General features: G+C 45.0%; 1 protein-coding gene across 2 annotated transcripts in view; it reads right to left on the bottom strand.

The window, feature by feature from the left end:
* ATG16L2 (autophagy related 16 like 2) overlaps positions 1–15,038 on the bottom strand; it is a 586,089-nt gene that overhangs the window by 164,139 nt on the left and 406,912 nt on the right. For both annotated transcript variants that reach the window (XM_078658598.1, XM_078658597.1), the window contains exon 12: positions 8,496–8,567. In XM_078658598.1, the coding sequence (XP_078514724.1) occupies positions 8,496–8,567 (72 nt within the window). The remainder of the gene's footprint in view (positions 1–8,495; positions 8,568–15,038) is intronic.

The following is a 15,038-nucleotide window of genomic DNA, read 5'->3' on the forward strand; positions in this document are numbered from 1 at the left end:
ACATTCTAGGTGTCCAGCTTCCACCAATCTAATTCCAGTATCACCATTGTCAAGATGTGGCTTTCCCTTGCACAGCACTGCGTTTCCACTTTAGAAAGGGGTCAGAAAAATATGCATTTTAGCCCTTTTATAACTATGCTTATAGCTGATCCCCTTCAGTGGTGGCATTCTTCTGTGTGACTGTTTACAGGTTGCAACTGAATTTAATTACTACTGGCTGTATACCGTTTGCTGCCAGAGGACTTTATTTGACGGCTGGGAAATATTATTTTATTTTGCGATGAATATGGTCAGTTTGTAATGAGGTTCCAAGTCTTCAATATATGTGTGTGATACTCATTACAGGAGAGCACAGCTTTAAGACAAATATTGCTACCGGGTGTAGAGTTCAACATATGGCAGCAAATGACTAGCTGAGATATGCTGCAACTTGTCATTAAATCAGTCTTCATTACTAAGGGTCATATGTATGAATAGTACCATTTGCGATTCTGAAATAGCGATTTTTTGCGAATCGCTATTTGAGAATCGCAAAACCCTATGTATGTAGGATTTGCAAATAATTTTGCGACTCCTACATATTCCTTAATTGCGATTCGCAAACTGCGAATCGCAATTAAGGAATACTCCCCATTCATTCCTATGGGCCAAGAGGCCCATAGGAATGAATGGAAACACATTCTCAATTTACGATTCCTAATTAGAGAATCGCAAATTGTGAACGCAATTTCAAGGGTGCCAGGATGCCAAAAAGACACAGTTACACCCCTGAAATGAGCATGGGTGCAGATGTGGTGCACATACATGCCCTAAGGGCATGTATGTGGGTCACATGGCACTTTGAAAAAAGCATAAAAGTGCATTTTTCAAGGAAATTGCAAATTACCACCAAATTGCAGTTTTTCTGTGCTTCTTACATTGCATTTAAGGAATCGTAAATTGCGATTCCTTAAATGCAATCGCAAAATAGGGAATAGAAAAATTTACGATTCCTTATTTTGCAAGGGGTACTTTTGTGTCATACATGTGACACTGCTGTTTTGCGATCGCAAACGCAGAAATTCTGCGAATTTCGGCATTTGCGATGGCAAATTGCCTTCATACATAAAATGACTCCACACTGACTTCTGCCCTGTTGTGAAAGGAAGGATTTGCCACCGTCGAAGGGAAGGACTTACCAGCAGCTTGCGGAACCCGCTCCCTGCGGGTCCCGCTTCGCCGAGGCTGCCCATCCAATTGTTGGCCCCTGCTGGGTGAGTGTGTGAGTGACAGGGCTGCGAGCGCTGGGACCGGGACTCGCTCTCCCAGGAGTCCCGGCTACCCCGAGGCCAAGTCACCTGGCCCGCTCTCCCTGACCGCCCCGCCCAGCAGAACAGCTGAAAAGGATTCCGCCTGTTTAGCAAACCAGGACGCCACACTGACTTCTGCCCTGTTGTGAAAGGAAGGATTTGCCACCGTCGAAGGGAAGGACTTACCAGCAGCTTGCGGAACCCGCTCCCTGCGGGTCCCGCTTCGCCGAGGCTGCCCATCCAATTGTTGGCCCCTGCTGGGTGAGTGTGTGAGTGACAGGGCTGCGAGCGCTGGGACCGGGACTCGCTCTCCCAGGAGTCCCGGCTACCCCGAGGCCAAGTCACCTGGCCCGCTCTCCCTGACCGCCCCGCCCTTTTACTGACGCCTATAAGAAGCGGCGCACATCGCTGCGCGGGAGCGCGCGGGAGCGCCCGGGGCTAAGCCCGGGCCAAGGGCGGGCCCGTTGTTGCCCGTTAGTGCCCGGTAGAGACCGGACCGGGCCACCCCTTTTTTCACCCCAGCATCCATTCCTAGCAGATTACAAATATGCCGCCGAAGACAAGGAGCACTACAAAGACCAAGTCCAAAAACGCTCAGGAGGTAGCACAAATAACCGGCCCCATTGATCTGTTCATCACTCGTACTCATGAGGTAATAAACCAGAGTATCTCCCTACTCGAAAAAAGAGTGTCACTGGATCTTATGAACGCGAAGCGTTCATCTTTAGGCACCATAGCAACTGCCGCATCCCCGATCCACCTTATTTCCCAAAACTGCTCTTTACCCGTGACTATGTCAGTCTCTGAAAACATCACAGTACCATCTACAGTAGACCTTTCTGTTACTCAGACAGAGTCTGACCTTTCACTAACTTCGGACAATCTTGAGGCAACCCCTGACTTAGCGGTCTGCCAAACCCTAACTCAGGCAGGATCCCAGTGCAATTCCATCTTGCTCTCACAAGGAGAAAGGGAAGGAGCCATCTCAAAACAAGGCAGCACAAAACCTATTGATAGTGTAGCAGAAATGGCTCCGATCCCCGCTCATGCCACAGATCACTTAAACCAAGCAGTATATCCCCTCCAACAAAATATATCACTCCTTCCGGCAGTCAACACTTTCCATCAAACAACTCTGAACGAGGCGACTGCTAACCTCTGTAGAACATGTAACGTGACTTCGCAAGTCCTGACCACTGTAAAAGATTTGCTGTACCAGTACTTAAAACCCATTCAACTCAGTATTAGAAATCTGGAAGCCCAGATGACCATAGTGTCGGCAACACTTCTTGACACCAACACATCCATAGAAATAAAGGGCCAGCGAAAAGCCCCCCAGTCCATCAAAAACCATTCTCATCCACAACCATCTATAGCAATAAAACGACCAAATTTGACTATTCTACCCCCTAAAAATCAAACGCAAAGTGTCATAAATCAAACCTCACAAACTTTAGAGCCCCAACCGCAGCAGAGTAAATCCACTGTGGTATTAGATCGGCAAACATCTAACACAGGCCTGGTAACCCAAGATACACCAGGACCGGTGATCAGCAAACCCAGCAAACCCCACTCACCAAAAAAGTCAGTACCTCTGTCACCAAAATCAGCCGTCCCCCAGCCTTCGCCCAAAAATAACCCCAATAAAACATCAGCTACCAGACGTTCAGTCCACTTGCCCCCAGAAGCCACTCCATATATGCTAGTACTCACCGGTGTACCAGAGCTAACCGATGATACACCTGAAACCGCATGGTCCCTTAAAAACAAGGTCATGCAGTGGTTAAGTATCAACAGGCCTTTAGAACCCCACCACTCGGGAGGGATATCCACAGTCCGCAGGGTAGTATGGGTTGGCAAAACAACAAAAACGACCCGCGGAGACTGCGTAATAGTAACCTGCAGAGACCCCTCCGTAGTGGATCATATTTGTGCTTGGCCTGCGCTGGAAAAAAAGGGGGGAATTGACGCTCGTCACCTTTCTTTCTTTTACCCTCCTGTGCGACAACATCGATATACCCCACCCTGGAATTGGCACCAGACCCCTAGGGAACCCTGGCGCCAGACCCCAAGAGAGCCTTGGAATCAGCAGGAGTACACTTACGATCAGAGAGGCAGAAATCCCCCGAGAGACTGGCCAAGGCAATACTGGCAAGATAGGCCCATACAATCCTATGAAGGCTGGCAGGGCCTCCCAACGCAAAACCGCTTTGACTGCCTGGAGATGGTCGATTGACCACCCAGGATCGAACCTAGGAACACAAACACTTCCATCTTATCGCAAATGAACCTCACTCAGCAGCGAGCTTCTTTGGAGCCAGTTCCTTGCAATCTTAGGAATGTATGCCAAGAATTATCAACCGGTTCCCTTAGCTTTTCCAATACTGTTACTATCGACGACCTATCTCCGGAAACACTAGTTGTTCCTACAAACACTTCTAACAAGGTTACCCAGATTACCTCCTTAGCTTCAGAAGGAATCAACACTGGTTTGCACCACCAGCATATTTTAGCTCCTAATCCTCCTGTTAACTCCCCGCAGGTTGAATTCCACCATTCTCAAGTCATCTTTCCTGCAAATACTCTGCTAAAATCGCCTCCTGTCCCTGCAGACTCCACAAACCTGAGCATCTCTATTGCTTACTGGAACATCGCAGGCTTATTATCAAAAATAACACTAGGGCCATGGCTAGACATGGCCAGAGGACATCAGATCTTATGCCTGCAAGAAACTTGGTGCACAATCCCACTCCACCTCGCGGGTTACAAAACTTTCTTCACCACAGCAGTACAGGGAAATATGGGCAGATCTAAAGGGGGGCTCATGACGTACGTAGCCAACACCCTCCCCCTCAAAATGAAATTATTAAAGGAGTCATCAACATTTCAAATTTTCCAAATCTCTCAGATGTCATCATCCAAAGACAATAACAACTACATTCTCATAAACTACTACAACAATTTAGGTACCTCGGACTGCTGGTCAAACTTAGAGGAGATCGCCACAGCCCTAGCAGTGTTTCAAAATGACAACACTAAAACCTCAAATTACACTATCTGGGGTGGCGACTTTAACCTTCCTCTGTGTTCAAACTATAAAAACGGAAACTGCGGCCTCCAAAATGAACTTGGGAACCCCATACCTCACTTCGCCCACTCGCTCTGCGGTAATAAACTCAATGAAATTTTATTCTCTTTTGATATGGCCCACGCGAACGAACTGGTTAATCCGCAGCAGGATTTCCAGCCCACATTCCATGGGCGAGGCTGCTGCACAACCATAGATTACATAATAGCCTCTAATTCACTTAAAGGGCAACTAGCGAATTTCGTAACTGGGTCAAACCCAATAAGTGATCATTACCCGCTTAGTATACAAATTAACATCAAACGGGAAAGAGTCCATCCCATAAAACTGAGCTCCCTCAATCAACAAACACTTTCTATGAATAATCTGAACGGGTATACAGTAAAATGGACCAAGATAGATCCTGAAGAGGTGACACAAAGGGTTCTTGAAAAATCAGGACAGTGGCTATCCAAATGCACGTCTCCGGAGGCATCACCGCAGACGATTGTCAGCAGTTTCCAAAGCATCCAGGAAACAATAAGGGGCGAGTTATTCGTTATCATAAAAAACAAGACTAAGCATCCCACCACGAGATGGTTTGACACCGCATGTCGAAAGGCCCTCTCATCACTTAAAGACGCCTTGCATAAACCTACCAGGGATCCTCAAGAAATTTCCTATCTGAGGAAGATATACAACACAGTAAGGCAAGATCGCAAAAAACAAATTAAAAAAGACCTCTAGATGCGCCTACACGACAGTGCTCAAAGAAAAGATAGCACCTTATTCTGGCAAACCATAAGATCGCCCTTCCTGGCCAACAAAACAGATATCGATCATCTTGATGTGGCTATACCGGAGGAAAACTGGGTTTCCCACTTCGCCCAAACTTTTGGAACAGCCCCTGGTCCCGTAACAGAAAACACAACTCACGAGGTCCAGCCTACAAGCAATAACATCTACCCAATTAAGATATGTTTTCATCTTAATGAAATTATAAAGGCAATTAGGGCTTCCAAACCTGGCAAGGCCCCTGGCCCTGACGGCGTTCCAATGGACTTGTTCCTCCATGATGTAGACTTTTGGGCGCAGATAATCACCCGGGTCATGTCAGCAGTAACCAAGATCGGCCTATTCCACTCATGGTCTACCTCCATCCTCCTGCCCATTTTTAAAAAAGGAGACCGCAACGACCCTGCTTGTTATAGACCAATCTCCCTTCTGGACTCAATGGGCAAAATTGCAGGTCGAGTACTCCTGGACCGCTTACAATCCTGGGCCCGGGAGAATAACATCATAACCGACCTGCAATATGGTTTCCAGAAGGGGCTTGGGACTGTGGAGCAGGCTCTGAACCTTGTTCTATTGGCTGGTAAATATGTACACGCCAAAGGAGGCAACATCTACCTCGTCTATGTCGACCTAAGTGCGGCATTTGACTGCGTCCAGCACGCGAAACTCTGGCAAATACTAACTGACCTGGGTGTGGATCCCCCGATAACAACATTCCTACGAGAACTTTATTCAAATGCCGAAGGTCGAGTTCGTTATGGTATCAGTGGCGAATTGTCGCGTCCATTCCAGATAACGAAGGGAGTAAGACAGGGCTGTGTCCTGGCTCCCTTCCTGTTCAATCTTTACACTAATGGACTTGAACATGCTATGCTGGATGGGAGTCAGGACCTCCCCCAGATAAGTCATCGCCCAATACCTACGCTGTTGTATGCTGATGACTCAGTGATTCTAGCACGGACACTAAACCAACTTCAGATCCAAACCAACAAGTACACAGCTTTTATGGACTCACTCGGTCTCAAAATAAACATCAAGAAAACCTTCGTAATGCATCTCGGCCCTAGGACTAAAACCACAAAACCAATAATGGTTGACAACACCAAACTGGAAAAAACCCGGGTCTATCCATACCTAGGTATCCTAGTGGACGATGCTCTGAATTGGCGGAAGGCAATCGAGGCCAGGAATCTCCACTTTCGTCGTGCAACTTTAGCATTAACATCTTTCTCGAGGAAACTGGGGAAACCAGCCCCATTTGAACTCCTGACAATATACTATGCGAAATGCCATAGCGTGGCCACCTATGGTGCTGGAATCTGGGGTTATGGACGTATCGACCACTTACAGGTCACTGAAAACGCCTTCGTAAAGTATATCCTAGCCCTCCCCCAAAGTTCTCCGACATTAGCCTCACATCGGGAGCTTGGTATGGAATATATTATTGACACCATCCGATGCCAGCCCATTCTGTTGTGGCATCGAATATGGTGCAAACCTGAATGTCATCTAACTCGCTCCCTCATTGCTGACTGTTTAACCCTGGCAAATTGGCGGAAAATCCCCTGGTTAACCTATGTTTCTAATTTCTTTAAAGACTTGAATCGTGAATCCTACTTTGAAGAACCACCCTCAATGGAAGACATCTCAAGGAAGCAGTTAAAATTAATGTGTCTGGACCACCTAAGGGATTTACGGAATCAGACAGAGATCATTAAACCATCAAATGAAAAAATTGGCGCCCAACAAACTGGAAAATCCATGCAGCTTTATTTGACGTATTTTTTATCCAATCACGAAAGGTTTCTATTAACAAGACTTCGCTTTAACATTTTCTTCCGATTAGTTACATTCCCTGAAACGAATAATTGGTCGCCCAACTTGCTGAACTGTCCCTGTGACGGAATTTCTCCTCAATCTACGATCCACGTTGTCCTTTTTTGTAAATATTATAAAATATCAAGGAAAAAGTGGATTATTCCGATTCTCCGAACCAGTGGTCACAGACAAACACATGCAGCATATCTTTATTTGCAATCCTTAAAATCAATGCATGAAGCTAAATACATAGCGACCTTTCTTAAAGCAGTCTTGATAACACGTCGCAGCATTTCTAGTTAATTCTGGATCGGAACTGTATCTTAAAATTTATTTCTCTATTTAAAAATGTTTTTTTATATATTGTGTTTCTTAATCATGTGTCTAAAAATTTTTATTATGTACTTTTTATGATTATTTACTTGATAATCGAATAAAAGTTAATGAAACTGAAACTGACTCTTAAAAAGAAATTTGGCTTCTGTCTCTCACATATGCAGTATTTGTTTTGAATAAGTAAATTGAAAATGTCTATTTACCTCTTAATAGTAAATTTTCTTTCTATGCATTACTTTTCACAATCAACTTTTCAGTAAGATGGACTAAGCTGGCCCGATCTACGATTTTTACGTACCAAACTAAACCTATTTGCTGTATGTGAAAAGTAGGTGAACAACCACAACTCACAGGTTCGTGGTAATTCACATACCCTTTGCAGATAGTTTGCTGCCCTGCAAACAGTCACACGTTTACACCCGTCAAAGGCAGGAGTATGAGTTTCCAGATTGGGCGTGGAGAGGCAACAATATAATATTTATTGGAGATATAGGACAAGGGGTTCTGTTCCTCCATTATGAAACGTTACCAGTGGAGGTACAACGTTACCTGTGAAAATACACATGTGGGTCAATTTTCGGTACCCTTAAACTTACAACTGGTAGAAAGTATGTGTGGAGCCATCATGGAAAACTACAACAGTCACAGTTTTAGAAGTGCTCTAGAAATTATTTGAGAATGCTACAAAAGCTGTGAGTTTGTGCTAAAAGCAGACAAAATCCTACAGAGGTGAATTTTAGTTTGTTTGTCTACCTCTGGTGAATTTGCAGAACGTTCCTAATTTTTTTGCGGATGGTCCTCTTAGACGGTGGCTGTCAGTGGTTGTTGCCTCATTTTACCTTCCAGGAAACAACAGTCTCGAAAGCACAATTAAAGAAACACAACACATCCAATACGCTACATGTCCATCTTAAGATTGTACTATTGTTGTTTGGTTTCGCTGATCATTTCTCACAAATTTACAAAAGCTTCAGTCAAATACTCTGGGCGATGCTTCCAACAATAGAGTTCGTACCATGTACTGCTTCTATGTCAGCATGCTCAAGTAAAAAATAAATATATAAATGATCGTTGTCATATTTAAAGAGTACAGGTTTGCTCTCAGGAATCCGAGTTGCATATCAACAACCTGCAAGAACAATATCTACCTCCTGACTTACTTCAACAAAAACAAAATGAAGGACACTTACTTTGGGAAGACTATGGTTTATGTTCCAAAGATGTGCTGCGTTTCCATAGGAAGCAGCTATAATGTGTTGCCCCTAAAGGAAGGGAAAGCATATTCACTTAAGTTTAGTTAAGTTTAGATACTTGTGGAAAAGCACTGATAGAAATGCACAACATGGTTCCATCAACAAAGCCAACAAAATAAAACAGCTTATTGTAAAAGGTTCCTGCCTAAAAAGAAGTACTTGCAAACTTGAACTGCTGCAGACTATAAATAATAATTCTGCCGCTCATGTACAGAGTTGATCTGTTGACCTTCAGAGGACAGCGCTTACAAAAGCACCTATGCAAAGCCCATACCATTTTGATTCAGAAAACTAGAGAATACAAAAGCCAATAGGCTCCACTGAAATGTAAAAAAAAAAAACACAACAACACTGCAAAGTGTCAGTGGCATGCAAAGAAAATGTAAACTGCCAGAAAAGAGAGTATCTTCATTAGCATTTGAAACAGGTGCCGAGGGCATATCTTTAAGACATATACTGACACATTTGCACAGAAAAAATACATTTCCAATCTCCATTGGAGGATCATTAAACAACTGATTCTAGTTTTATCCAATTCCCTCGGCCTATATAATGCACATTCTTGAATAATGCCTCCTTGGTAGCACAATGTTTAAACTCCCCTGTACACCACCCTTCCCACTCCCTTCCGTGTCTGTATGTCTATTCTACTCTATTCTGGACTACTATTTGTTGCCCTTCTCATATCCGAGTAATGGTTCATTCCACTGTTGTTGGTGGGTACACTTCTATCTGTGGAGTATTGACAGCTTCTGAATTCAGGTTCAGGGGAGCCCGGGCACCTGTGTTCCTTTTTTTTTTTTTTTTTTTTTAATTGAGAATTTACAAGACACAGTATAAAAGCAATGAGTTCATTATACAGAGAGTTATAAATACATTTTAAATACATTTTATCCAGCAATATACAGAAGATATAAAAACTAGAGAGAAGCATTAAAATCTAATTGGTTAAAATCTAATTGATTAATTAATTAGCAAGGGGTCTTAAAACCAAGCAGCCGTCAGGGTAAAACTTGATATTTTGCATTTCAGAGATAGATGTGACAAAAGAGGAGAAGAAAGAAAAAAACAAAAAACAACCATTATATACATTATCATACACACTAACGCAGTTTAAGCCCCACAATCCAGCTTCTACAGCCTAGTAGCCCTCCAGGCGGCCACGGGAGCCCAAACCTTTAGGCCAATATCTCTTGTTTTTTTACCCTTAAGCTCGTACAAAGCCACCTCTACATTATGCATACCTAAGAGTCTGGACAACCACATTTGGAATGTTGGAGCCTCCGTATCTTTCCAAGCAGCTGAGATTAGAATACGGAGTACAGCTGTAGAGATGAATACCAGAGCTTCAGTCTCAGCATTGAGATCGAGTTTACTTTCGCATCCTGCAATCATCAATGTTGGTGATAGATTTATTTTAACATCTAGCAGCCCCTCCCAAAATGCCTCGATCTCCTTTTTGATCAATTCAAGTTTTTAACACTGATAGAACATGTGTACGAGATCAGCCGGACCATTTGAATACCTGGGACATCTGTTATCTAGCCTTTTACCCCAATCATATAACTTAGAGGGGGTGTAATATAAATTAGACAGGGTTTTAAAATGTTGCGCTTTCAAATTAGAGGAGCGTAAGAATATTTTATCCATCGAGAGTGCTCTATCGAGGTCCATGTCCGGATCTCCCAGTTTAGCAGCCCATGCTGCCTCAGTTTTTACCATATCGTCCTGAGTTTCCTCCATGAACATCCTATATATTCCTTTGATTCTTCGCCCTCCCCCTTCAAGTAATCCAAAATGCTGCACCTTTTACCTAGGGTAATACGGGATCTCTTTGATTTAATTATATTAACCACTTGGGCGTACTTATAGTCTTGGTTGCCACGGAGGGAATACCTCTGTTTAAGATCTTCTAGGGATCTAATCTCGTCCCTGACCATGATCTGCCCCAGTGTCAAAATACCCTGTCGCTCCCAGTGTTTCCAGCTACCATCGTTGCACAAGTTAGGAAATAGGCCAGAATTCCAGAGGGGAGTATTGGGATTGAATCTGGAAATTCCCAGGAATGTCTGCACTGCCACCCAGACCCCCCAAATACTTTCCATTGTTTTATACCTCGCTTTTGTATAGTACCGTCTCTCTCTTCTCCTTAATAATACACCATTTGCCTCCCTACCTAATATCAACTCGAAAATAGAGGGGATAACATCCTGCCTATTGAGAATGTTTGATTAGTTTACCATAGGATCAAATAGAATTGCCATCTGCGTCAGAAGACAGGACCAATGATAATACTTGAGATTCGGCAACCCTAAACCTCCTCTTTCCTGTGGCAGGGACATACATTTTAAGGATCTTCTGACCTTTCCATATTGCCACAGGAAATTCATAAATATGGCTTCCATTGCTTTGATAATTTTTCCTCTATCAAAAAGGGGATAGCCCGAAATTTATATAACATCTTTGGGATCATAGTCATTTTAATGACGTTGGCTCGCCCTATTATTGAGAGATGCAGTGTATCCATTCTTTTTAAATCTGCCTCCATTGATATCATTAGAGGGGTAAAGTTATCTCTGATTATATGCTCCGGCTGAGCATTAATCGTTACCCCTAGATACACCACCGAGTCGACAAACCTAGAATCTAATTTGGCTATATTCTTAGAGCAGAGCACCTGGGTCTTTCCCTCATTTAAACGATATCCTGACAGTCTCCCAAAAAGCTTTGTAATATTAACCACTTCCCGCAAAGCTACATCGGGTTCTGTAGAGATGACCGCCAAATCATCGGCATATGCCATAATTTTTGTTTCGAATCCCTTAGTAACTACAGGTTTAATTACAGGGTAATCCATTATCTGATGTATTAAGGGATCTATATAAAGTGCAAATAGGATGGGTGAACACGGGCATCCCTGCCTCGTCCCACGTGTGATATAGATCTTCTCAGAGCTTTCACCCATTATTTGGATCTTGGCAACAGGACTAGAAAACATTGCCTGAATAGCCTTCCGTAATCTTGGTCCAAACCCCCTTTCCTCAAGCACTCCCCACAGAAAATCCCACCTGACGCGGTTGAATGCTTTCTCCGCGTCGAGGAGGATCATTGCAACCCCCCCCTCCCCAGCAGCATGGATGTTGAACAGCGTAATTGCCCGTCTAATATGGTCCGTGGTACCCCTACCCAGGATGAAGCCATGCTGCCAGGGGGAAACCAGAGTCCCAATGATCCTCCCCAACCGGATTGCCAAAATCTTGGCATATAGTTTGTTATCAGTATTTATCAGAGATATGGGCCTATATGAGCCTGGATTTTCTTTGGGCTTCCCCTTTTTATGAAACACCACTATATTGGTGCTCTTCCATGATTCCGGGATTTCGCCTGTATTTATAATCCCATTAAATAAGTCAAGGAGGAGTGGGGTTGTTTCCTCTGATAACTTTTTATATAGCTCCAAAGGTATGCCATCGGGGCCCGCCGCCTTCCATGCCGCTAGATCTTGTAAGGCCGCTGATAGCTCGTCCGGGGTGATATCTTTTTCAAGGGTCTCTCTATCACCCTCCACCAATTTGGTTCCCATCTCCCCCCGCTCTGCCATTGGAATCTCTGCAGTTGATTTCTCCTGATACAGTACCGCTCGCAGTCGTAGCCTTGGGTGTTGTTGTGACTCTGCCTGCCCTGGAACTACCTTTTGACTACTTGGAACTTTCGCCGACTTTGGGGCTGAATTCCGGCTAAAATCTTCAGGGCGCGGGACTGCGAGGAACAGCAGTCTTTGTTGCTCGTCATCTGCCGCAGCTGGGGCCTCTTCCCGCCCCCGCCTCTTCCTATTTAGCTACGCCCACATTCGCGACGCGCGCGGGCGAAGCCCGGGCCAAGGGCGGGCCCGTTCTAGCCCGTTATAGACCATGCAAGACCGGACCGAGCCATCCCTCTTGGTTCCTGAGTGACTGAGGTACTCACCCCAAGGCTCCTAACAAACGCCGGACGCAGCATAACCCCAGACCCAGGACTATGACGGGTCGAGAGACTAGAAGCAAAGCCCTAGCATCGAGCACAATGGTGGCAGGTACTATGGACAATTTCCTGATTAGAGCAAATTCTCTTTTATCAAATGAAATAACTATTTTAGTACGACGACTCTCTCAGGGAATTGATAACGCTAAAAGATCCTCATTGGGCTATATAGCAAATGCTAAAACTCCCGAAAGATGTGTGGGTCCATCTGCCGTTCTTTTAGACAGCAATGACCACTCAAGATCAAATGTCTTGCTAGAGCCCAGGAGTAGCCCTGGAATGTATAGAGATTCTCTTCCGGTTATCCCTGAAGCCATCCGAGCGCCTTCTGTCGGCAATACTGTGACATCTGATAGTAGGCCTGAGCTTAACATCTCCCAGCTTAGGGGAAGTCGGGAGGGGGCTGCTCCGAAAAGGAAACGTGCAGCACAGATGGGGGGTGGGAAAAAGGCGAAGCTAGACAAAGGCCCCTCTCATAATGATCCCAAGGGTCCTACAAAAAGTAGGGAGGCTGTCCCAATAGTCAGTGGTACTTTTAATTCTCCTTCCCCAATCCCCCCTGTAGTGAAGCCTACCACATTTAACTTTGGGGATATAACACAGACCCGGGGCGATCACCTGACCCCTAGCTTAGGTAGTATTTTGAAATCCTTGCTTGACCCCCTGATTGCTAGACTTGATCGAATTGATCTCAGGCTGGAAAAAATAGAAAAAGTGACGGGGGATATGGTGGTCCATCTGAAACCACCGGAAACCATGCAGGGGAAGTCTCACGCGAATGGGGGAGGTGCATCACCAGCCAATATCCCTTTTACAGCAAATCTCCCTGCCCCCGCAATTGCCCCCCCCCCCCGGTATCATCGAGTTCCCATACTACCTTCCGTGCTAGCCCTCCCAGGACGGCTATTAAGCCTAACGAGAATGTTGAGCGAAAAATCCAGGAGGATAATAGATTGAGAATGAGGAAGACAGTTAATCTACCCCCAGAGGCAGCCCCACTCGTAGTGGTCCTAACTGGTGTTCCCGAGCTTAGCAATCCAGAAGCAGAATCGTTTACCTCTCTTAAAAATAAAGTGGCAAACTGGTTGAATAAATACAGACCCCTTCCCTGTCATATTTCCAGGGAAATTTTAATGGTTAGAAGGGTTTCTTGGGTGGGATACACCAGGAAAAACATTAGCGGTGATTGCATCCTGGTTAATTTCAGGAACCCCGGGACAGTCTCGCACATCTGTAACTGGCCGGGTAGTGAGGCAGATACTGTAATACAGACCTTCAAATTGTCCTTCTTCTATCCACCTGATGCTATTCAATCTGAATTAGGGTTAGAAGAGGGTTGGACAAGGGTGGGTTCTAGGGGGCAGACCAGAGGGTCTAGGATCAATCCCTATGACATGCATCTTCCCATCCACTACTCTCACAACAGGTTCAGCTGCCTGGACCAGGTAGACTGACTACACTACAAATATGGAGTTGTAGGTCGCCTTGGTGGGACTGACGCCACACTACATAACCCAACTCCTTTGGTAGGGATAGATAGACGCATTAACGAGGGCAGAACGTAGGAAGCTGATAGTGTGAAGAACAACTACCCAGGGATAGTGGCGGGCGCTCCACCTGGCCTAAAAACCTCTGACAACCAGATTAATGACCCAGTTAATTTCCATACTTTGGGAACTCTAACTATTGGCATAGAATCCAGCTTGCCAATCCCAAGAAATACTACTGATGTTAACTCACTGAAAATACTTTCCTGGAATCTGGCAGGTCTATGTAACAAAATGGCCTGTCCTGAGTGGGGCTCTTACATAGACAACAATGATATATGCCTCTTCCTGGAAACGTGGGCACGGGAAGAACAACTGCGGAGCGGTTTTGCCTCATTTTCAGTCCCTGCAAGGTGGGGGGGCAAGGGTAGACCATCGGGGGGTCTAACAATTTGGGTGGGAACCCATCTGGGCTGCAGTGCCAGGGTCATGAATACCGCATTGGAGGACGTCCAATGTCTGGTCCTAGAGTGGCCGAATGCATCCAGGCTCGCTTTGGTTAATATCTATTCCAGACCTGTGAACATCACATGTGAGTCTGGAACAATTGAGGAGCTCTCCTCCTTTTTAAATGTGATCCCCCAGGGCATCAAGTTTTTGGAAGGGGGAGATTTCAACTCTCATTTCGAGCCACTCTTGGGTCTGATGGATGGCGTAAACCTGGAGGAGGATGACCACTGGAAAATACCTCCAGTGGTGGGTCCCCCGCCCAGGTCATGGTCGCCATTGGCTGTCCATATCATGGCCATGACGCTCAACCACTCAATTAGGGCCTGTAATGGTCGTGTAAAATCGGACATCCCCTCAAAATGCACCTTTAATAAGTCTGGCCAGGAATCACGGTTGGACTATATATTTGTGGAAAGCTGTGCTTGGTATAAGGTCCTTGATTTCAGGGTGGAAATGAGGGTTG

Source organism: Lissotriton helveticus, chromosome 8 (assembly GCF_964261635.1).
Source record: "Lissotriton helveticus chromosome 8, aLisHel1.1, whole genome shotgun sequence".
NCBI lineage: Eukaryota > Metazoa > Chordata > Amphibia > Caudata > Salamandridae > Lissotriton > Lissotriton helveticus.